Below are 25,212 nucleotides of genomic sequence, written 5' to 3'. Positions count from 1 at the left end.
CACCCTGCAGCATCAGAGGCAAAAAGCACCTGGGTACAAACTATGAAAGGGTTAGCAGAACGGAGCCACAGCAGCTTAAGAGGTGCATCTATTCCCAGCAAAAACTCACACACCCTGTTTTTAACTTAGCAGAAGCTAGAAACTACCCTCCTCCCCAGGCTAAGAGATCTATTCTCAGAAACCAGTAGCACCTTGTTTCTTTAAGGTACATCTTGTGACTCCAAACCTCAACAATCAGACTGTAATCTGTGAGAAATACAATTTCTTTTATCAATCCAGAAAGGCTGTGAATGCCTGATCTAACCTTTTCACACTGTCAGAGCAGAGTTGCTGGTAATAGTCCTAAGATTTCAAAGGAAGCTGGAATGCTGATGAAAATAAGTAGCTACTCTGACCAGATACACCCCCATGCTGTGGGAGATAACTAAACACACCCACAGAGATGGGAGTATATCATGAAAATATTCATTATATAACTGGAAAGTGTGGGTGGCAAGAAGAGTAGTTCTCAGGCATCATGAAACATGAGTTTTTGGGCAAGTTTCTCAAGAAGAAAACCAAAGCATACAAGTCAACAGCCTGATGAGCCTTAAAGAGATCCTCAAGCAATTCAGGGTTTTATTGTGTGAACCACTTCTCACCCAAAGTTTTAATACAGCTAGAACTGTGAAAAACAAGCAGTTAGAATTCAGGCATAAAGGAAGATAGAAGGCAGCTCATTTCTAATTCACGTGTCTGAAAACACAGTTTCAGTCATTAAGTTTTGTGTGCAGCTCAGTAACCTTGGACTGTCTTGATGGAGCAATCAAGAGTGTAAAATCCCACCAACTTCTCATATTTCATGCCAAAATGGATTTTGAATTCTAGTGAAGCACCTATGCTGGGCAGCTTAATACACAAGATTCCAGCCACAAGACTCCCACCTTGATCTTTGGCAAGAAACCAATACGGCCACGCTTCTGTTCCAGGTTCCGAGGTTCTTTGACTTTGACTCCCAGGTGTTTCATGTAAGTAAGGATCACATACTGCATCGTGGAACTGCCAGGAATACACAAAAAAAGAAGATGGAGGATAAGGAGAAATGTACTGGGGAAAAATATGTTTTGTCAAGAAAATTTCAAAAAGGTCAAACGCAAACTGAGAAAGTAAAGTAACCATTTTAAATGACTAAATAAATAAAATAAATAAATAAGGTGGACCAGACTGAAACAGCTGCAAAAAGAACTCACAAAAGAAACAAACTTTCAGCCACTCTCAGTAATTTTTTCAGATCTGAAGCAACTAACTTCAGAGTAAGAAGAACCTAAGAGCAAGAGGCTGATGCCTTGAATTCGAATTAATTATGACAGGGAACGTGGAAAATGAGAGCTTGTGGCTACAGCCAGCAGAGGGCTGTCTTGTTCTGCTCGGCTGAAGAGAGCAGTGGGGTTCTGCCTTCACAGAATAAGCTTTCACAGCTGCCATTACCTCTTGTCTTCTTCCAACGGCTGGGATGTCATCCTAAAAGCAGAGAAGAATTTTTAAACGAAAGTTTTAAAAAATATATAAAAAAAATTAACACCCAGTCACAGCCCCCCAGAGCATGTCCTTCAGAATGTAAGAAAGTTCAGGGGGAAGCAGGGGCAGTACACAAAAATGAAGGCTCAGCTGGGAAAGTTGGATTCAGTTCACCTTAAAAGAAAGAATGTGTTCTGCAGCTTTAGTTTCTACAACCCCAGACCAGGGTTCTACTCTAATAATGCACAAGCTGACAATGGAAGCTTTTCTTCTGCTATTTGAACAGTGGCCTCCTTGAAAATATCTATGGACTTCAGCTAACTTTTGGGTATCAGGCACTCAACACACAAGGACAGAAAACATGGGAAGCAGTGTAAATGTGGTGGTGGCAAATTCCTTCCAATTCCTTACTCCTTGTCAGGTTCAGGAGAGCCTCTTTTTTTAATTTGACAATTAAATTTGCTGTTACTCACAAGACTTCCTCAATTTTAGCAATGATCTGCTCTGCACATGCTCTTTCCTTCTCCACTGCGTTACGGTCCCGAACTCTTTCTGCATCCAGCTTGGTCAGTTCTCCTTCTGCCAGGGTCAATCCCATACTACGTTTTTGCCTGGAAAATGGGAAGAGAGAAAAAAAAAAATCACCTGAAACTGAAGAGTGCAACAAGGAAAAGCAACCTCTTGACATGCAGAATGTCAAAGAGGTTTCATTATTGGTTTCTTTATGAGAATGGGGAAGTTGGGACATTTTGCTGCAATGTTTGCACTCACTGGGGGACACAGCTGAGATAGCCAGCAGAGGAATAAAGTTGGATGATATTTATGGAAAGAGACAGCCACTGCAGAGGTTGATAAAAGTAGCTACTCTTTTTTTGCAGCATCCCAGGCTGTATGTTTGAAGCATGCACTTGAATTGAGACATTTATGAACACTTGACTTGGTGTAACGTCTCATGCTGAGACAGAGCTCTTATGATTCCACATGAAAGGGCACATTAATTATCAAATTCAACTATATGCCCATGACAGCTTTCTAAAGTGGATTATTCCATGCCAAAAGGGAATAGAGAAGGAAAAAAGCAGAAGGAAAAAAAAAAGATATAAGCTGATTATAAACACAATTAGTAAGGATTTATATAACACCACCTAAGTAACAATATTCTGAAATTGCTTCAAATAGCTTCAAGGAAGGAAGAACTAAAGCTCTAAAATTGATCTCCCAACTGATCACTTGAAACAGTGTCAAAAAACATTGAAGGATTGGTTACTGCATGATCCTGAAGTCCTTCTCCTGTGGTATCTTCTTGTTCTGTCCAGGGTCTGTCAGATATTGTGTCCCTACAGTTTGGACTTCCCTGATATTGGACATGTTGACTGTGGGAGGGTGTGAATTAAATGAAAACTACACAGACAACTGGTGTTACCTGAAATCTTCCAGATTCTTTTGAACTTCTGGACAGACTTTATCTTGCATAGTTTGTATAAACTGGCGATGGAGCTCTTCAGGAAGGAGTTCTGGCCTTCTTCTGTCTGTAAGTCAGAAGAGAACAGAACATTCCTCTCCAACTTAGAATAAAGTAGCTCACACACATCACAACCCATCCAAGAGCACCCTTTTGCCTTTCACTTGAAGATAATATGAACTTCAGTGAGTCATGTGTAAGCAGCTTTGGCCATATCCAAAAACACCCTACCTAGTTCTAAGGAGATTTCATCTGGAACTGGAACTTTAAGATTCTGCAAAAGGAAAAAAAAAAAAAGGTTGGAAGAACATATATAACAAACACCATGCCAATAAAACATACAGTACAAAATATATAAGAAAATACCCTCAAAAGCTAAAATCATACAACCTGAACAGCTGATGGTATTAAGGGGGAGACTCCCATCCTGAATATATATTATATTAAACAAGGATTATTCCATCTAATCGTGTGGTACCAAGCCTCTGCTACACTGCCTGGTGGTCCAGTTCGTGACAGTAAAGAAATTTCTTGGGCTTTCCAACAGCCACATAAAACCTTCCCAGCCTTTGCAACAGCCACATTAATATATGCAGCAATTATCAACTAAAAGGCAGTAGCAGCTAGAGCTTGTTTACATACCAGAAAATTATTTCTCCTATCAAGACAACACATTCCCCATGATTTACTGACTTCCCAGGCACCATTCATTTTGCCACATTCACTGGTAATGTTTACACAAAAATACTTTTTATTCTGGAGGACTTAAATAACTCCTTAGTTCTCCTCCAGTTCAGAAGAGAGGAGAAAGGTAAAAGTCAGCTTGCTAGATATGCTTGGAAATGAGAGAAATTATTGGAACTCACTGCAGCTCGGTCCAAGAAAAACTGGTAAAACTCAAGGAAAACACGACGAGTCTCTTTGGAGTTGGTCTGCTTGTACAAGTCTGTGTAAAGGTAGCACAGCTGTGGGAAACAGGAGGGAAGAAATTCAGTGGTATCATGAGAACTCTTCTGACAGCCCAAACTCCAGGTTTTCTTTCAAATATTTTAAGGAATTCAGCAATGATGGATTAAAACTTTTCCCAGCTATCTTATGCCGTCTTCCTTGCTCAGGTAACCTCAGCTGGGCTGCCTGGTAATCAGCAGAGAAGGGAAAGGAAGCAGGGATGGGAAAAGAGAAACCAGACATTCCCTGCAGACAGCTAATCCTACTACCTTAAGGTGGAATGAAGTGTTTTCAAGAGCTAAATACTTATTTGTAAACAGCTAAATTTAAGGAAGACAGTTCTCATTTATCTGAAACTGCACAGGATCAGCATTTCTCTCCTTGCTGAACCAGCCATGCCACTGACAATGCTGCAACAAGAACGAGAAGATCCTGATACACTGTGGTTAAGGCTACCCAAACAACTTGAGAACACCTTACCAATGCTGCAGGGTCAAACTGTGACACCACATGATGCAGCAGAACAGCCAGGTGAGCTGGGCGAGATTTCAGGAGCTCAATGTTTTGGAAGCAGCTGCATTGTCCATTAATCTGTAAACACACATGGAAATTCTTTTACCTCTTCAAGAAAGCAACTGTGAGAAAGCCCAAGAAGATTTGCTCCAATAGCTGAGGCTCCTCATTTATTTAATTAAAATAAAACCATGATCAATTTCAGAACACTTGCAATGCCATTCTAACATCCCAGGAAGAGCTGACAACAGGAACAATTCTTTTAAACACTCTCCTGAACACAGAGTACAATATAATGAAATACAATTCAGAGAAAAGGATAGCTAAAATAACTCAGAATAAATGTCAAAACTACAGCAGTTACAGTGCTGTGACAATAAGGCAGAACTTAGCAGAAACTAAGTAAGCAAAACAAGATTAAATAAGGCAAATCAATTTCTAGGAAGCTTGAAGTTATGAGAATAAAGAGTAAAAGATAAAAGATGGCATATTGCCACCAACTCCCCAAATATTTTTATTTGGTAAGATCAGCCATAAGAATCACATTGCCTTGTTCTTAATTCACCACAAAAGAACTACTCAAGATAAACAAGTCATGGAGAACTCATACATTAGGCACAGAGAAACAGAAGTTATTCCCACCTGCTCCTGTTCAGTGTCAAAGTCATCGTCCTCTGCTCCAATTATCTGAGGCCCCACTCGAGATAAGGGACTTCCAATACTAGACTGGGAATCCTGGGGTGAGTCAGGAGTGAAAGAACAGAGGGGAAAAGAAGGGGAGGAAGACATGGAAAATGTTATTACTGTCTAGGCACAGTAAACTTTCTTTACCAAGTTAGAGATGCTACTATCATTTGCATTCTCCTTCTCAAAACTCCACGGAAATCCATGTGTCTTTACACAGCCTTGTCACAACCCAAGTTAGGAGTTGTGAGATCCCCTTACAAATGCTTCCCCCACACTGCAAGCATTCACAACTTGCACCATCCACAGACACAACTACACTAAGCTCACATGTGGCATATGACAAATGCCATCTGGGTACAAGTGGAGAAATATGACTTTGGAAAGTTAAACAGATGAGAGGAAAAGTACTTCAGAAGGCATCCTAAGGAAGACAGCAGTATGTGCAGATAGGTCTGCACTTTCTGCTGTGTTCCACTTTTACCTACTCTCAAGGCCATCCCTGAAAATGCCAGCCTTGTCATGATGAAATATCCTAAAGAAAAAACTGTTTCATTTACTGCTCTACTCAAGGAATAAAATATGTACCACTGCTCTACCCATTTTAGGTCCAATTGTTTTGCTACTGAGTATGTACTTCTCACCTCTAAGTAGGTGATAGCATTTTACTTTCTAAAGCAAAGTTCACACATGTTCCATCTGAAAAATGGGGGGAAATAGCAAGGTTTTAATCAGCTGTTGCAACACTTCAAGATTTGTACTCACAGTATCTTGAACCTCAGTCTTTTCTGGGCTATCATCTGGATAAATCCTGTCCTTCAAGCCACTGCGAGGACTCTGGGAAAGAAGGAAGTTCAGTCCTGGTCAGTACCAGCAAATTAGGAAAATGATAACTGCACAGTAATGTTTTCAGCCACAACAGCCAAAACTTCTCCTTTCTCACAGACTGGACTGTTAAGCTGAGGTATGAACAACCAGACTAAAATGTTTGACGCAGTTTTAAATAAAGATTAAAAAAAAAAAAAAAAAAAAAAAAAAAAAAAAAAGCCAGCCAAAAGCAGAAGCAGTTTCAGAATGAGTAACAGCAGAGCTGCAAAAATCTACTTCTGCATCTCTCCTTAGCACTGTCTTTGCTCTCTCCATTTTTTGACCGTTTATATAGTACCTATGTTGCTAGGTCTCTAAACTTCCTTAGCTTCCAATGCCTGTAATGTATGTTCACATTCTAGAGGTATATCTGTTCACATTCTAGAGGTATATCTGACCTTCCTTCTTTTTACCTCAAAGTGCTGCTGCAAATTTTGCTCCCACATCTTTAAATTAATCAACAAACTTAGGCTGGAACCCATGTGTAGAGTCCCATTTCCTCTGCACTAATCAGACAGTCACTCAGTGAAGGATTAGGTGCTAGGGCACTCCAACAGGGAGACCACATGGATGCACAGATTGTAACTAACAACTCCACAGACTAACAGACTTTACCACTGGCAGTAACTGAAGCTTATTCAGGACCACTTTCATGGCATCCATCCATTTCATTTCATCCATCCACTGACTGGATCTGAGTCACAGCTACTACAACTGGAACATTACAATACTCAATTGGCATCTCAGAGCTCTGAGGAAGATGCTGGCATCCATCTTCCTTTGTCTGCTTACAGAGACTGTGCTAGGAAAATATAATTTTGGATAAAAACCCAAAACCCACACCATTTCTTTCCCAGTCCTTCATGGAAGTCCACTATAGTATCCTTTTTCAGGAAATATTTTTAGTGTGTACTGAGAAGCCTGTTCTAGTCATACCCAGCACTACAGAGACAGAGTGAGTGCTCCCTTATGATACACAGGATGACACAAACAAAGATTCCACACAAGAAAATCAGATCCAAAAGGAACAGAATCAAAGCCATGGACCTGTTCAAGACTCACATCAGCAATGTCACTGTTTGGTCGGGAGGAAGGGCTGTCACCACTGTAATCCAGTTTGCTGACACAATCCCCACTCTCTGCCTCCACTTCACTGATCTGCAGTGATTCTGTTGCAGACCTGGAGGACAAGACTCCATCCTAAAAAGATACAAAGTGCATTGGCAGGCAGCACAGAGCAAGCAGGGTATTTCAAGGGACAGTCCTTCAGCATTAGCTGTTTCAAAACCCAGATACTTCACATGACTTATAAAACTTTTTTCATGTATCTAGGAAAAAAAAAACCTAAGAAAATGTAAAAAAAAAAAATCTAAAAATGACAGACTAAGTTTTCAGGACTTATAATACTACAGATAGAGAGAAAAGGATAGAAAAAATACCATTTTTTTGTTTGTTTCAAAAGTATAACCAAAGCTGTTTTAAGCTTCCAGTTTACTCATTCTCCACAGTAAAAAATTACTTCACAGGTTTCTTTTAAGTTGTATTAACAGATAAATAAACACATCATAGTTTTAACTTGCTGTTTTAAAACCAGCTTTTCACAGATGATCTGAAAGTCCATTGTGAAGTTTACTTCATTGTTGACACTGCAGTGAATTAATTACTTGGCAGTCCCTGCAAGCCTAATTACAAGTCTCAACTCTAGAGGGTGCAGTTTGCTCACAGAAGAGAAGAGCAGGGAACTCCTTGCCCGGAATATCATCATCCCTCAAGAATTTTCAGCAGGAACAGAGCAGGGAGAAGCCTGACACATTCTGTTACCTGAGCAGAGCCTGTGGCTTTGGACAACTGCTCCTGCAGCTGAGGAATGTGCTTCTTTGTTTCCTGGATCTCTTTGAGCAGCCGTGGGGTGGGTGATCGACTGTACTCCTCTTGCAGAGCCTGGAAAATCATTTGGAGCTTTCACTCAGCATCTGCTCAACACCAAAGCTTAGAAATATAACCTACTACTAATCTTCACTCCATTTACACCCTTTAGTAAGAAATAAACCACAATTACACAGCTACCAAGCAGACACTAGAGAATGTCCATTTTATATAGTTCTCTCTTCCCAGTGCCATATGAAAATAACTGCATTCTGGAGATTTACTGATGGATATGTACATTTCATCACTTAAAAAAGCTCCCACACATTTTTTCTTACTCTGTCAAGGATTAAAGACTCCAGAGCTGTTCAGCAAAGAGTGACTGGTGTTAGGCCAGTATATAAAAAAGTTAAGCTGAAACACAAGGTAGGCAAAGGAATGCTGAAGACACCACTGAGACTCAACAATCAATCTTTGTATTTCCTCCACCCTTCTCAAACTCATGCAGCTCCAGTACCTGCAGTCGTTCCTGCTCCTTCTGTAGCATCTTTCTCAGAATCTCCACTTTCTGGTTGTGGACAATATTATTCTCCTCCTAGAAAATATGAAGAGATTAGAAGCTGGGAAGCAAAATAAGGAAAATGAATAGGCTCACTTTTTGTCTGTTTCCTAAACACGGGTTCTGAAAAGCCCAGTGAGAAGCAATTCATGTTTTTGAATCTACCCTTTGCAGTCTTTGCTACTTTAGAATACAGCTACCAACAGCTAAAAAATACAGAGACTGACCAGAAGTTTTACTCAGTTGCTTTCCCTGCCTTTCTTTGCCCCATGTCAGCACACCTCACAACTGACTTTTAAATAAAAATTACAGCAGTTTATCTGCAGTATAGCTCAGAGAGGACCTGTGGATAAGCCCTGAACTGTTGAGGGCTCAATATTTTTACTTCCAAAATGTTTTTTCCCCACATGATTAAATGGCCAACTGCATGGCAAAAAGAATGTTCCAATTCCCATTTCTGAGTTGTGGGAGAAGTGCAAAACAACTCAAGAAAAAAAAATAGATGACTGCACTTCTGCCACTGGTTGTGGAAAGAGCATTTTAAACCTTACCCCCATAAGCACTGGGCTGGTAATCCTTTCTGCATTTCCTGATGTGCCAGGTGAATGGGGAGATGTCATGATGGGAGACATATGCCCAAAAGCTGCCAGATCCACCTCAGAATCAGCCAATGGAATCTGGGGCGACCCTGGTGGGCGCCCCTGAACAGTGAGAGCTACATAGGAACCCGCTGCAGGGAGAAGAAGAACAAGTCCCATTTCAGACACATTTGCAGATTTTTATGGTTGCTGTTTCTCTGGTTGCCATTTCAGCCTAAAGACACCAGTATTTTATAAAGATCATGCAGTAATCTCCATTAAAGATGCTTGAACAGCTTTGGTATTTTGGGTGGAATCAAAAGATGGGAAGATGAGTAAGCAAGGTTTGATGGAATTTCAAGCACCAAGCTCAGGGACACACTCTGCATGTATTAATTTAACTCCAAGATGTCTAAATTACCCCAGATTCACTCCACTGTTCCATACACAGCCTTTATCCCTCAGCATGGGGCATTGGTAGACACCATCTTTGTCACTTCATGGCTAAAATCAGTCACTGGTCCTTTAACATTCTGCCTTTCATACTTTAAAGGAGCACAGAGACAAAAATAGCAACCTGGCTTTACTTACACTTGATCAGCTTTACCACCTCCAAATGGTTTGAGTGTGTTACAAGAGTGCCATTCACCTGGGGGTGGGGAGGAAGAGAGTTAACAGTGTTTAGTTATTCATCTCCAACCAAAGGTACCCACACACTGCACAGTCAGACATTCAGAAGTACAGAAAAATACCAAAGAAAAACCAAGTAACCAAACAAAAGAAAAGCAACCCACCTCTGACCAGGCAGAAAAAAAAAAATTAGCTATTTCAATTCGGTAATTTGAAACCCTAACCCTACCTGTGTCAGTAGCTGGTGTAGCAAAACCATCAAACTATTGTAGCAATAGTTTAGATAGTCTTTTTAGTTATTGACTTGAATTCTTAGTTCTTTGGAACAGTACTAAAACAGAGGGCAGCTAGAAAAACAATAATCCTGAGGACTATTAACTTACAGGCAATTATTAATAACCCCCTGTTCCTTCTCTCCCCTGCCACCTCTTTTTATGGCTTATGTGATACTTGAATCATGCAGGATGTGCTGAACTTCCCCACAGAACTCTTAAATGAGGGTGATCTCAACAAAACTAACATCCAGCAGTGGACTTTCAGTGGTTACTGTTCTGGAATCCCCAGAACATGGAAACCGAGACCATTCCTCTATCCCATGGGCAAATACAGGCATGTAAATGACATTCTTTCAGGGAAAGAACCCACTTAATACAAAGGACCTATTTCTCTGCTGATTTAAATGCCCTTACCTTGATAATTCTATCACCTGTTTGCACTCCAGCCCGCATGGCTGCTCCATCTAGAGGGGGAAGAAACCAGTAAGTTCCAGTTTCAACAGAACCATTCAATGCAAAAATGGTTGAAGCACTTCTGTAGTTTCACACAGATACTTCCCACACTCACTCCAACTTCCTTTGGTTTCATCAGATTAAAACCTCTAAGTGTCCAGACCAGTGCAGTTCTGTTCTCATTTTGCAGTGAATCCATCAAGCCCCAATTCCACCACATTTCAAGAAGTCATTAGATATATACTTCCACTCAGATGCAAGAAATCAGCTCCCAGATACATCAGGCACTAAGGAAGCAATTCCCTGCATCCTGACAGTGCAGTGTCCTTGCACATCCATCTCCCAACCATCCCACCCGTGAGGAAGGCATTGAAGAGTTTTCTCCTCCACACCACCAACGTGTTTGGCTTTGATTCACAGGAAAAAACCAATCTCTAGGCTGCTCTCTGGCCAGCACCTTTAGCAGGTCTGCTTACCTTCTTTGACAGACTGGACGAAGACAGGGTTGTCCCCACTGACTGTCAGCCCAAACCCGTTTTCATCCCGTTGGATAACAACGCAGCGTTGAACAAGACCTGCAGAAGAAAGGTGGGGAAAGGGCAGAAGAAAGGGAAGGAGAGAAATACAAAGAAGACACAAGCTAGGCATGAGTCCAAAACCTTATCCTCTTAGATAATCACAGAGCACTGAAAGAAACTGCTACGATACAAGTGAGGGGAAAATATGAGAGACAGGAAGAGGGCATCAGTCCAGAAACAGAGAGGAATGTCAATACAGGTCAAGCTTATTGCTTCAGTTACACAAAACAGAGATAGACAACAGCAGAGATGCAGACAGCTCTGACACATGAGCCACATTTTGAGGTAAAAGCAGCTTTTCAAGAGCAGCAGCTATGTACACAACCAACGAGGACCATTTCCCCTTTGTCTGTATTAATAGCTCTTCAAAGTACAGCAGAGGGTTGTCATGTTCCAGCACACCATCAAAACCACCAAATAACTTTCAAAATCTACTCTGAAAATTAAGTCACAAATCTCTCAGACCAATCTGATAGCCCAGCCAACAGGTTGTACTAAAACAGATCTCCCTATATAAAATGTTCTCCTCATTCTCAGCCAAAATCTCATCTTGGGGCACCTTTTGTTCCAGATGAGAATATTGCACGAAACCACAACAGAAGCAGAACAGAAGTACAAGCCACACCTATTACACCAAACAAGACTTCTGAAATTGAGACTGCTGCCCACTGAGCTACAGAACTACAAGGCAAAAATCCCAGGAGCAGGGACTTTTCATCCTCCTTTAGCTTGCTCTGTGACATCAAAGGCAACTTGTTTTGTATAACGTGAATATACAATATTCAAGAAATAGTGTTGCAGAGACAAATGTACTTAGTAGGTGCAGTATTTTCAGAGGGTGATGTGCTGTTCACCTGAACACAAAATAAGGGAAAAACAGAAGAAAGCAACAATCCCAGAATATTCATTGCAAAGGACATCCCTAAGAGCATCTGCAAAAAGTTTAACACAGTGGAGCCCCTCTCTCAAAAAGTGACTTCAAGACCTCTGCAAAATGTTTCTGGGATGTGCTTTTATTTACACAGCACAAACTACTAGCTACTAAATATCATCCTAATTTCTAACAGCTTGCTTTACTGCTTGATTTCTAAAGCCACAACAGGCAAAATGCATCTTGAAAAAGAACTGAAATTCTCAACAATAAGACATCAAAATTGCAGCAGTTTCATTTAGTACAGAGGGAGCAAAGGCAACTGTGAAGATGCTGTCCCAGCAAGACAGTATTTTCTGGGATAATTCTTAAAGAATGAACTGCAACAGAGTGTGGAGTCATATCCCTGCCTTAAATTACCCCTGCACCACTACAGCTCCTTTCACTTGTCTGGAGCAACTTTTAATGGAAATGAGGAGCCTGAAGTGAAAATACCGCCTGTCCAGTTAGCCCTGTTCTCCTTGAGTGTGGCACATAATAAAATGGGTGTGGAAACAGTGGAAAAGGTTGCATTCCAGCACTTTTTCAGGAGTTTGGTGACAGTATCACATCACAGTGACACCCCTTCTGCTGATAAAGTAGAAGCACATTATGCCCCATCTGCAGCACAGCTGATGGATGCAAGGGGAAAGCAGACAAACCCCCCACACCTTTCACTCTCTCTTTATATGGCTAAGTGTAAGAACATTGCTTCCAGTTTGTACCTCCCAGTTTTCTATATGACCAAGCTTCTTTGAGTCTCACTTCACAAGAATGATGCCCCAGGGTGGGGTGTGGGAAAGGGAACATATACTATTTCATAAAAACAGCTCCTTTTAAACCCTGCTGCCAGGCTTACAAGTTTTATGAGTAAGACACTAACTAATCTTTTGACTCATAAGAACTGTCCTTGTTTAAAGGCACAGTATAGCTGTGTACTCACTGCTCTTCCACTGAACTGTCTTCTTCTCCAGAAGTAATAACCCTTGGGATCTGCTGCTCATTCCTCCTTGAATGAACTCACTGCTAAACTTGAGACAATGCAGGAGATGCAACATCAACTGACCTTACAGAATATAATTAAAAGTTCCAAGAGTAACCAAGTTAAATTCTTTCTCAACAGAAGCCTCAATTTCACTCAAGACCACCTTTTAATTTTAGAAAGGGGAAGCAACTGAAATTAGCTTAAACCCAAATTAGACTGTAATTGTTTTTTCCCTATATTTGTTCCCTTCAGACAAGAGGCAGACACTTCATACTTCTCTTAACACAATATAAAAGGCTGGAAATGAGGTCTAGATGGGCCAGCTGACAGATACCATGCTTGGCAGAGAATCACAGCAGCTTTATAGTGATTTTAATGAAGTTACCTGAAAGTGTTCTAAAGAACACCTGCAGAACTAGATCATCTTTGACAGCACTCCCTATCTGAACTAGAGATTTACAAGAGCAAACTTTAAAATGCTCTTTTACTCTGTTGTGAGGGTAAATCAGTAAAGAACCCCTCCAAGCCTGTAATTCACTCACATTTGTTCTTTAAGTAAAACACATTACGTTTGAAATCTGCTTAGCAGTGGAATTTTCAGAGCAGAGCAGTGATGTTTTCATAACCCATGTCTTATACCTTGAGCATTTCATTAGAGACTCTGGAATGGACTGAAGGAAAAGCCACAAACCACAGGGAGCCCACTGCCACGCAATGTAAAGGTTTCTACAGCTGTTACTGTCACGCCTGGATATCACAAGTACCTGCAGGAAACCTTACATGAAATTACTGCCCACACCAACTTCACTGACTTTAGGCAAAGTCTGTGCAGTTAAAGCAACACGGAAGAGCTCATGTTAGCAAGTGGCAATCAGCTTTTCACTCAGCTTTTTTGTGTTCCTATTCTTAGCGTCCTCTGGATGGAAATTATGAGTCCTCAATTTGGAAATATCTTGCCACGATACTTCACTTTTTTTCCAGCTGAAGCTTAGTAAAGAATACAAAGTCAACTATCACTGAAAGCACTCAGAGTCAAATAATTAATAATAATCTTGCTCCCATAGTCACTTTCACATGACAGTCTCTTCATGGCATGAAATGGAGACATCAGTGTAACTATGCTTTAAATACACAAAACCAGACTACATGGTCATATCTTCAGTGAATTAATTAAATTCTGCTGAGAAAAATAAATCCTTTTTCATCCTCATCCATATTATAATTCCCCAAACTCACTGGTAGAGCCTCAAGCCACGAGTACAGTAAAGCAGCTGTGTGCTGCAGTTAAAGAGGTTTAAGATTAAAAATGAAAGCAGTTAGAAATTACCAGGCTCAGGAAAAAAAAAAAAAACAAGCACTGGAAGAAAAACAAAGAGGATCAGCTCTTCAGTAGGTGGCACTATTCCCTCTGTGACATGCTGGCTCAGGTCTCCAGAAGTTTGCCTGCTGGATAACAGGGAAGGGGAAAGTCCAGACTTCTCAAGGTCATGGACACACTGGAGTAAAAATTATTTTCTCTGTTTTGCCAGATACATTTTGATTGTCCAAGAGCTGCTCTAGTAAAGAGATCATTTATCTCCTTTCTTCCCTAAAGATTTGAAAGTTACTCAATGAAACAGAAATAAAATTTATTTCCCTAGCAGTGCACCCAAACAAAGAGAGCAGGGGTTCATTCTAGAAAACAAAAGAAAACTGACTGACTAGAGAGAATGGAGACATCAATTCCAGCTCCCATCACACAGTGTAGCTTTTCCTCTGATCAAAACGTGTGGGACATGGAATGGGAGGAGACTTGTGATCTGTGACCTCCCTGGAGGCATAAGGCCACAAGAGGAAAAATGCCATTTAATATAGTGATTTGAAATGAATCATTCAATAAACAAAAAAAAACAAAAACCTCCTTGAGTTGGGGTTTTAAGAATGTCCAAATGTTTCAGCTCATTTAGGAAGCTATATTTCTCTAAAATATTTTCAGAAACCCTGTTCCACAAAATAAATAATACTATTAGCTTTTCATTCTGAAAAATGAAATTAATTCTGTCATTAGCTTGACATTCTGAATTTCATTTAGTTGTAGTTATTCCTATGGTCTTCCTACCAAATGCCATACTAGCAGCATTCTTCAGATTCTTCCATTAACCTGGGATCAAGAGCCTGGATGTAAAGTTTGAGCAGACTGTAAAGTTTGAGATACTTTAAGAAATTGTGGTCGCTTGCTCCTGAATTAAGAATTTCAAGAGCTAAGAACAAACACAGACACAAAAGCCACACCTCCTCTTCCTGCTGTCATTCAAGACCTTTCTATTATTCACTTTCCAGGGGCTGGCCAAAGGCAGGACCAGGTAACATCCAGCCACCAGTGAGAAAAATACCAGTCCAGTATTTCTGCTTGTAGGTTTTTTTAATAGTTTGGTCCTTTTTACAGCAAACAGCAGACTTCTCTACAGGTATCACCCAATCTGGGCAAAGCAGAGTACAGAGACAAAAGGCAGGGCAAGGTCCAGCATAGCAAAGGCTGCTGGAAAGGAAGGATGAGTGGAAACTGCTCCCAAAGATACTGGACATGGATAGAGCATCTGCAGGAAGCTTTGGGGGAAGCAAAGGCTTGTGTTAGGAAGTCATGTTTCTTTCTGCCATACATGAAAAACCAGGACACTGAGCAGACTGAGGGAGAAGTATAAACACAGATACATTCCATCAAGCATACCAAACGTTTCCTGTAATTAACCTACAATAGTCTGACACCACCTCCAGTATATTATGGGTAAGCAGCATTAGGTAAAAATTAATGCAGGTTCAAGACATGAGGATCAAGTCAACCTGGCTGTGCTGACACTAACCAGCCTCTACCTGGCAAGGGGTCAAGGCTTCCATACAAACTCAGAAGCATCATCCCAAAATACATCTGCTTTGCAAGCAGGTTGTTTCCCTGTCTATTGTCTCAGAGCACAGGAGGAAAAAACATAAGGTGCAGCAAAACAGGTCTCCAGTACTCTTAAAACCTCTTTCTGAGGATCAGTCTCACCCTGGTGTGAGGTTTATTATGCTGTTATATTTTTCAAAATTATTTACAGGCATCTTTTCCCACTTGTGTGAAACACTAAAAGGAGCTGACACGAGAACTCCTACAAATAATGCAAAATTAGGAATTGCTGGCTCTTCCAGATTAACCTCCACAGTTGGAGCTACACAAACTTTTCTATAACCACAAAAACTCTCCTGGAGTCCAGCAGGAGCTGTGTCCTCATACCATGCCAAAACCACTCAGCATCTCCAAAAAAGGCAGCAGCACCACCAAGTTTTCCCAACTAACAACAGGCAACAAACAGGAGAAACCCAGGTGACAGCCTGTGCTTGCCAGGTACTGGTTAGCTTCCAGCCACTACAAAAGCTACAAGCTGCTAACACTGAAGCAACATTTAAACCCAATTTCCCACTCCCTGCTGCAGAGCCAACCATGCAGATCATGTCAAGGATAAAAGCCTGGGGTGCACAGATAAAAAGCATGGAGCAGACTGCAAAGGTGCAAGGCTGCAGCAGCTGCTGGAGCTTACCATACGTCTCGGATCTACTCTCCTCCGAGCTAGACTTTGTCTTCTTGGAGGAGCTATCTGCACGAGAGCAGGAGAAAAGGAGAGAGAGATATAGAAAATATGGAGACCAAACATGAGAAAAAAAAACTTCATGAAAAACACAGACTGGTTTATTTGGTTAAATCGTGCAAAACACAAATAAGATGGGAACAAAACGGAGGTGAAACACTTGGAGTAAGGGGGGAAATCGTATGAGCGTGAAGACACAGGTAACACCACAAAGAGTCTACTACAGAATCAAACACACAATAAAAGAAGTTGTCTGCAATGAACTACAGAAAGTACTCTGGATAAAAAAACAGCCCAAAGCATGGAAACTATTTATAAATTTTATCTCCAGAGTAAGCAATCAAATAACACATATTAGTTCATCATTCTGAATTCATCCCTTAAAAAGAAAGGGATTTTATAGAGTTCATCTATCAAACCACAAACATTGTAAGAGTGGTGCCAGACAACAGGTCTCAAAATTGGAATGACTTGTCATCAAATTAAGAAGATTCCTGAAGTTTGCTTCTGAAGAAAGCAAATTCCTTCTAAAAAACACATTCATAAATCTGAGACCTCCTCCCTAGCCTCTCCCAAGCCAAAATAATTTTATGTTGCCTATTCACAAGAAAAAGACAAGCACTAATTTAGCTTTTCTCCCTTAAAGGATTTTAATTTTTTAACAGAAATTCAAAGCCCATTTTAATTTATATTGTGCACCTCAGGAAGGAGTCATGCAGCCAGTGGCAGCAAGCACAAATGAACAGGATGATTTATAAACATCAGCTTCAAATGTAAAAACATATTCTACAAGTTCTGCCACCTTCATATTCAACCCTCCTCTCTTCCACAACCCCAGGGGAAAGACTGGACTAAACAGCAGAATGCAGAGACATGAAAAATGCACACTGCAGATGGCCAGGAGGCTCAGACATGAGTTAGTGTTTGAGAAAGAATTAAGAATCCCTGCATGCATCCTAATTTCCGAGACAGCACTGGACAAGCTTCCCAAGTTGACTCAGATTTAACCTTTGGAAAGGTTAAAAAATAGGATATCATAGCATTTAAAAATAGATGTAGCTCTTAGAGAGTATCATGTTGGAAAGAACAAATTCACTTTGCAAGTGACAGAGACTGATCAAAAATCCCCTAAGGCTCTGAAAACCAAACAAATAAAAACCCCAACAAGGAATACCAGCCCTAGCTGAGCCTCTATCATCTCCAGTTTCACACTTGGACTAAAACTCAAAGAACTACTCAACTAATGACAGTATTTGCCTGCTGAAATTTCAGATTGACTTTTCTGATAGAGAAAGTAGTTAAAATTATTCACTGCTACCAGTAATCTCAGTTTATTCTTGCACAGTTAACCAGCTGCTTTGTGGATGAGTATGTTCAAAAGCAAACCCAGCCTCATTTCAGCCCTCACGTGCATCCAAGAGGCAGAACAACAAAACCCTGAAAACCACATTTGTTTACCCATTACCCAGCACTTCCCAAACACAGATTTTCACCTGTGAAGCTTTAGGGACTTTACCTGTGGGATCAAAGTCGTGGGTGCTACTGCAGCGTTCAACCTTCTGTTTCTTGTCAGCTGGAGACTCTCTGCTCAGAATGCTGCCATGTCTGTGTCAAACCAAAGCAGAGGATCCTGACTACCATGACACAGAAGCATGGCCTCACTGGGGAGGTTCTTGAAAATAACCTGAGCTGGTTCTGTTTGCTAACGAGGAATTTAGATGAAAAAGTCGGCATTAAGTTCAACTGAAAAATTTATACCCAGACTGAAAAATGAGCTCCCTCAGAATCTTTGGGAGTGGATCCAGGGTTCTAGAAACAGTCTTGCTAACCTTTGAAATTAGTAACAGCAAGTGCATTCTCTTCATCACTAACACCAGGTTACATTTTATTTTAAAAGCAAACTAAATTTAAGCTACGTAAAACTGAAAAAAACTCCTGAAATCTTAACTCTTACCTCCTCTCCCAATAAAACCTTCTGCTCCCCCCTCCAAGCAAAGGGAATGTCTCTACCTCATATGCCAGCACAGTGTCACTTTCCCCTGACCATCTCAAATCTCAGGTAAGATGACCCAGCAGTGTACGTAAGAGAAATGCAAATGGTAACAGTATGCCAGGCACTTTATGTACACCACCAACTATATTTTTGGCACCCTGTCCCAAACTGGATATTCATTTCCTCACAGGTATTGCTATCTGTGTTTGTACGTTAATTTTTTTCCTTTTAAAGGCATTCCTCCTTCACAAAGGCTGAATCATAATTTGCAGTGCAGATAGAACAAACTTCAGTAACTCACCTTGTAGGTTTTTTGAGAGGAAACCTGAAAAGAAGAAAGAGCATAAGTTTAATGAACTTTTTTTTTTCTCAACATTGCTTGATATTTAATGCTTAAATACAGTTATTTTACACTTCTGTAATATTGTCACGAGAGAGCAATTCTTCTACTCCAACCATTTATCAGTCCATTTACAGTTGATTCAACCAGATGAAGAATAATTACCAATACTTAAGGGTTTCAAAGAGAACTAAGAACACAACTAAGATCTGTGCTCTCAAATCCAGCATCTAGCAGGTCTTTTTCAGCAGAATATAGTAGCTAATGGATCATCTTCCTCTCACAACATCTAGTTCTATCCAGTAAAAATTTATATAGCTTGATTTTTCTGTCCTGCTGGTATCTGACCGGGTATCTGGTACCTAAAGAAGGTCCAAACTCTCACTGAAAAATCTCCTGTAGCTGAGACATCCCAGTTCTCTCTCCCCTATTCTGTGGTCTCTAGTAATTCAGGAGCAGAAAAATGACAGAGCCAAGCTGCTATCCAGCTTAAGGCACATACTTCTACTTCCACAAAGCAGAACTAGTTTTCTCTCAGGAAATATTCTATTTTAGAGGTCTATAAAGTTGAGCAAAACCTTCCCACTTACTATACATAAACCGCTGACGTTAATGATTTAGGAAGAGAACCCAGAAGTTTTTTGCACAGAAAATGGCACTGACATCATCAGGAATTTCTTCTGTGCTTGGATGAAAATGGTGAGCACACAAGTTCCTCTTAGTGAGGGCCAAAACCCCACAGCTTCCCAGCCTGAGGCTGTAACTGCTCCCCCAGCTCTGGGCACATCACAGGGATGCAGAGTCAGGAGGCACAAGGAGCTGGTTAGCTCCAGGGAAACCCCACCACAGGGATGCTGACACCCATGGGTAGGGACACCCCAGGGTGGCAGGAACCCAGATCTCAGTCCCTCCTTGGGCTCCATCCCTCCCAAGTCCATGGCCAGGCTGCTGCAGAGCAGGGCTGAGGCCAGGAAGCTTTGGAGCCCCTTGGCCGCCCGCCAGCTTCCTGCTTTTCTTTCTTCTCCAAAGCAGGGAGGGAGGGAGGGAGGTGGTGGGGAAGCAGGGCAGGCAGCAGGTCATGGTCACAGCAAAGCCTCTTGGGCACAGGCAGCACGTTCACTAAAAGGAGGGAGAATCTCCAGGCCCTCTCCTGAAGTGGCTTTCCTTCCGAGGTATTCCCTAAAAGCAGGGGAGTAGGATGGGGGCTTTGTCCAGCCAGGCTGTAGGTGAAGCTCCCCAGAAAAAACTCCCCTCCCAGTCCCAAAATCATTCCAGGCCACCAAGTTAGGAAATTACAGAAGTTAGAGATGGAAGAGTTAGCTGAGCTAAGACCACACCAGTGATTTAACATCCTCACTAGCCAGAACATGGGGAGCATTCTATAGAAATTCCTCCTCTTCTCCCAGTTTCCCACCTGAACAGAACCATAAATTCTTTCAGGTTGGAAAAGACCCTTGGGATCACCAAGTCCAACCATCACCCCTACTCTACAAAGTTCTCCCCTAAGCCACATCCCCCAACACCACATCTAAAGGACCCTTGAACACATCCAGGGGTGGTGACTCCACCACCTCCCTGGGCAGCCCATTCCACTTTCTGTGGAAAAAAACAAAACAAAGCAAAAAAAAAAAAAAACCCACTTCTTGATCTGCTGAAAACATTCTCCAGCTCCCAAACACTTTGCCACTTGTATACTACAGGAGAACACAGAGTGTCAGGGGATAAACAGAGTATAATCAAAGAAAAAAAAGAGTTTATCCAACAATCTGTATTTTGGTGCAACTTCACTTAGAAATGGCATCAAGCTTGAAAATCCCATTGCTGTTAAAAGCACCCAGTACTATATATAACAAATAAAATGTATTTTACCTGCTTTTGTAAACAGCATGGAAGCTGAAGGCACAGCAGGGTGTGGTTAACAGCTGGAGACTTAATTCCAAATCTAGCTGGCAAGCTTAGGCTACAGGACAAAACCCTGTAGACATTTTGTCTGATAACTGATGCACATCAGCACATTTTCAAACAAGTTGTTCCACTCTCCCAAATACCAGGAACAATTAAAAGCCATTTTGTTTTTAAAATAGTGGGTCAAATAATGTAAAGTCGTTTCAAATGCATCAAATTACTGAAAGGATGTCTTATTAGTCATGCTGCATTAGGAAAATCTATTTACTGTAAAGTCAAGTGTGAAAAATACACCTACAGCTCTGTGGATTAAAAATTATACTTCTCCAAGCTAGCTCATACATGCATGCACCATCCAGTACTGGATCAGTGCCTAAGAAATACCTTGAAGCCAAGAGAGAAAAGATAGTTTTAAGACCCAATGTGTCAAAACACAGCAGAGCAAGGAAGGATTCCCAGCTTTCAACAGTACAAAGCATTCCATTCTAGCCTGGGAGGTTGAAAATATAGCTGACCATAAATAGCACAGCATTCAGATAACCATGTTGGGGTTTTTTTCCTCCCATACTAAAATATTACCAGAATTCAAGTATCTGCTATCTTGAAAACTGATCAAAGACAAAAATATTTAGATTCAGACAAGGGCCCCAACTTTGGAAATATTTATTCATGTGCCTAACTTTAGTTTCATTTACTTCAGCAGGACTACTCACATGCCTGAAATTAAGCTTGTGTGTTTGCACGATGCAAGTATAAATTACTACAACTTGTGCTGGGATGAGTAAGAAATATTGTGAAACCCATACAAAAGAGAACAGCCAAAAACTGCTTGCTTGACAGAACTAAATCTCTAATTAGGAGATGAACAGTTGCAATAGAAGCTTCTTCACTGCTTTGCTAGTTTCATTTAAATAAGGTGTTGCTTGCTGCAGACAAACCCTCTTATTTGCAGAGGGGGACAGAATTCTGCAGAATTTCAAATTTGAAAGAAAAGTGGCAAAAAAACCTGACCACCCAAACCTGAGGAGAGATGAGAAATATTAAGAGGTTCACTCATCCATCTTTTTCACACATTTAGAAAAAGAAAAGCCAAAGGTTAACTCACAGGTCAATCTACCTCTCCCCAGTAAAAACCCCAAACTAGGTCTGTTTAAAATGACATCATCCTACTTCAGGAGGTTTTCACCAAGTAATTAGTCAATGGGAAGCCTTTAGCCAGCACCACCTCCATGGATCCTGGTGAAAAAAACAGTTGCTGAACAGGCAGCTCCACTTCTGGAAAGCTGAGCTGGATTCTGCTCTCCCTCTTCTTCACCCATACCCAAACAGGTCCTAAAACTGAAAGAACTCTTCTTTGTCACAGCTAAAAATCACTGAAGAGTTTCATGACTATTTCTAGTGCATACAACTCCTCCAGTACCTACTAAGCTTCATTTTCAGCACCCTGATTGGACCTGGCTCTGACAGCAGCCAGAAAAAAGCTCCATTTTCTGTCTAAATCTAGTAGGTGTGAATGCCCTGGAAGTACAGTAAGCATGGATGTCTTCAATGCCATCCTGCAGATAATTCCCAGGATTTCACCAGACAGGAAGACACAAAAGACAGTCTGTTTGCTTTCCCAGTTTGCAGATGCACATATCCACCCTAGCAGTTTTTTGAAGGGCTTAAAAGCCCTGAGAAAGGTATTATGGAAGAGTGCTGACATGACCTGAACAAAAGCAGTACCAGTGTGACCTTAATATAGAGCTAAAGGCAGTCTTCTGTCACAACAAAAAGGGGTAGACATGTTCTGTATGGGACAGCCAGTGAGTAAAAGGAACTGATGAGATAGCAAATGACAGGGGGATAGAGAGAAACACAGATGCAGCAAGTGGGCTGCTATTAGCAAGGAAGAAAAAACGCAGACAGAAGTCTGCATTTCACTGTTCTGCCCACAAAGTACAGCTGCAACCACATCAGCTATTCTGTGGACAAAACTGATTCAACACATCAAGTCTATTTACCTTAGCATTAACCCACTTAAAGAGCAGTTTTATGCACTGTCATCTTTTCCCCATATCAAAGTACATCAGCTTGGGAAACCACTGAGTTTTCTTCCTCAAAAAAACTCCCACTGGGTGCTGCTGACACCCGACTGTAATCCAAGGTGCAGAGAAAACAGGGAGGCTGAGAAAGGGACCCAAATGGCAGGGATTCCTGGGAGCTGTCAGAGCCTGGGGACAGATCTTCCCCACTTGCAGCAAGTGCACAAGGAGGCAAAACCAAGCTGGGCAAGAAATGTTTCCATGTTATTTTTGTAGGAGCCCAACCACAGCTGAAGCAATGACTCATGGAAGAATCCCTCGTGGCATTATTGGCTTTAGATTCCTGACAGCTCTGTGAGCAGGGCTGCTCCCTGCCTTTGGAGAAGGAAGATAGGAAGTTCAGTGGAGTGACTGGAGACCCCACACAGCTCCTGTCTTCTAGGTTGACTCCACACAGTTGTCCACCTTCTGAACATTCCCAGCAACTTCAGTGCTGGATCTGCAAATATATTTTATAGCCACCAGCAGGCACTTCATGCTGAGGTTCTTCCCTTGGCATCCTCTTGCTGTAAAATTTTCAGATGGGAAGGGTTTCTATTTCTCTCTGAACAAGAACATTTGGAAAGAGCAGAAGAAAGGCATCTCTAGAGAAGTTTCATCCACAGTTCAGTCATTCAGTCCCAGCCCAAGCAAGTGCCTCAGCTATTTTCCATGACACAAGCACTTGGATTTTTCCAAGAGCTGATGTCAGGGCTTTTCATGGAGAAAGAACTGCATTTACAGGGCAGGCAACGAAGGAGGGCTTCCCCAGCAGCTATTCTCAATGTGGCCTTTGTGCTGCTCTGCTGCTGAAGCCAGGACCCTGCAAGAACTTTCAGTCCCCGCAGAAACTCTACAAAGGGGAGGGGACAGAGACATTTTCAGCAGCCAGTACTGTTCTGCCACTCCTGATGGACTTCCAAGGCTCAGAAGCATCAGCTTTCCATCTACAGGGCCTGAAGTTACAGCCTTTTAAGACAAGGACATTTATTGTTTAGTATCTCTACAATGGGGTAGAAGCAGACAAACTAAAACTGGGGAGAGGAAGCAATGGAGAAGGAGAAGATAAATAAACCAAGTTGCTCGTGTTTCCCTAATGTTGCTTTTAGATTCAACCTAAAAGCAAGGATTGAGCATTAGGGATGTGGTTTGCCCACAGAATGTAGTTTAGAGCAAGAAGAAACTGATGAAGAACAGAAGCTGCCAGCTCACACCTGATTTCCTACTCCCTTCCCCAACCTGAATGATTCCAAGTTACAAACTTGGTCAGTTTCCACCTCTGGGAAAGAAAGATTGACATTTTAAATATGGAATAAACGAACTTAATTACACACCACAAATCCTAAAAAAGGCCAATTACTTCTTCTAACAAGACCTCCAGAAAGTGTTGTCATAACACAAAAAAATTAAGCAAAACTCCAGTGCACTACAAAGGAGAAATGTCCACAATGTGTTCCTTTGCTGCAAGCATTTTTTGTGTGACCCACTTAAGAGAACTGACCAGGTACAGGAAAAAGGTCAAGCCTTGTGATTACAGAAATTATGACACAGTTTCCTTGCTTATTTATTTTTAAGCAGGCTATAAACAAATACTCCCAGGCAGAGAGAGCTCAAGCTTCCACAAAGCAAGGAAAAGCAGCTGAAATATGCACAGTTTGATCATAACAGAGGAGCCTTCAAAACAGCCCTTTTCTCTACATTTTCCTCTCATTGGCAACCTGGGCTTCAGCACTTTGAGGAGGGGAGGGGGGAGGAAAAAAAAAGGTGCAGAACGTGTGTTTTGAGCCTCTTAATTTCTGAAAATTATTCTAAATCCCTTTGCACACAGCCTGCTCCCCTATGCAAGAATCCATGAAAGAATCAAAGAAAGCAACAAGGTTTTCTTGTGCAGACAGGGCGTGGCAGCCCAAATGAACCTGCCTCCCTAAACTGGAGCTAATTATGGGGAAATGAAATGTTTGCTTTGCTTGCCAATAATTGCAATCCAGAACTGGCTCAATGGCAGCAGCCCTGCTCCCCGCCTCCTCCCCACCACCACCCCTCCTACACGGCGTCTGGAAAAGCTTTCTAGTCAGATGCACACACACCAAAAAAAAAAAAAAAAAAGAAAAAAAAAAAAAAGAAAAAAATCAAAGCAAGAGACAAAAGGAAGCAAAACGCTGCGCCAGATGATTTTATTTCCTTAAACCAACCATAAAAACCTAAAAGGCAGCAACTGCTGGGGGTTTGCTTTCACCTGATGCACACAGGAGGGCTCAGAGATGACTCGTGGTGCCCCTGCGTGGCAAGTTCTTCCATTTCATTAGGCACCCAGCCCAGTTGCTTCTTAATGCCATACCTGGCTTGTGGTTGTTATGAACCAGCAAAGAGATTGGGGTGGAAACAGTTCTTAAAAACAGCAAAAGAGAGCAATTAGAAAGGGAGGAGGGGAAAAAAAAAACAAAACAACCCACCGAACGTAACACAACTGGAAATGTAGCTTTGAGAAGAGCCTACCACTCACT

General features: G+C 41.4%; 1 protein-coding gene across 4 annotated transcripts in view; it reads right to left on the bottom strand.

Moving 5' to 3' along the window:
* ARHGEF12 (Rho guanine nucleotide exchange factor 12) overlaps positions 1–25,212 on the bottom strand; it is a 66,903-nt gene that overhangs the window by 19,372 nt on the left and 22,319 nt on the right. For 2 of the 4 annotated variants that reach the window (XM_071769224.1, XM_071769223.1), the window contains exons 3-21: positions 18,702–18,725; positions 17,924–18,012; positions 16,360–16,416; positions 10,809–10,907; positions 10,294–10,343; positions 9,566–9,623; positions 8,948–9,126; positions 8,355–8,432; positions 7,793–7,912; positions 7,034–7,171; positions 5,870–5,941; positions 5,063–5,155; positions 4,388–4,498; positions 3,826–3,924; positions 3,191–3,233; positions 2,921–3,026; positions 1,971–2,108; positions 1,468–1,500; positions 924–1,038 (exon numbers count right to left, since the gene is read on the bottom strand). In XM_071769224.1, coding sequence (XP_071625325.1) covers positions 924–1,038; positions 1,468–1,500; positions 1,971–2,108; positions 2,921–3,026; positions 3,191–3,233; positions 3,826–3,924; positions 4,388–4,498; positions 5,063–5,155; positions 5,870–5,941; positions 7,034–7,171; positions 7,793–7,912; positions 8,355–8,432; positions 8,948–9,126; positions 9,566–9,623; positions 10,294–10,343; positions 10,809–10,907; positions 16,360–16,416; positions 17,924–18,012; positions 18,702–18,725 — 1,702 coding nt within the window. Of the gene's footprint in view, positions 1–923; positions 1,039–1,467; positions 1,501–1,970; positions 2,109–2,920; positions 3,027–3,190; positions 3,234–3,825; positions 3,925–4,387; positions 4,499–5,062; positions 5,156–5,869; positions 5,942–7,033; positions 7,172–7,792; positions 7,913–8,354; positions 8,433–8,947; positions 9,127–9,565; positions 9,624–10,293; positions 10,344–10,808; positions 10,908–16,359; positions 16,417–17,923; positions 18,013–18,361; positions 18,429–18,701; positions 18,726–25,212 lie in introns of those variants that run through there. The other 2 variants (XM_071769226.1, XM_071769225.1) reach the window with 2 other exon arrangements.

This window comes from Heliangelus exortis, chromosome 26 (genome assembly GCF_036169615.1).
Source record: "Heliangelus exortis chromosome 26, bHelExo1.hap1, whole genome shotgun sequence".
Lineage (NCBI taxonomy): Eukaryota > Metazoa > Chordata > Aves > Apodiformes > Trochilidae > Heliangelus > Heliangelus exortis.
This window is presented reverse-complemented; position numbering and strand designations above follow the sequence as displayed.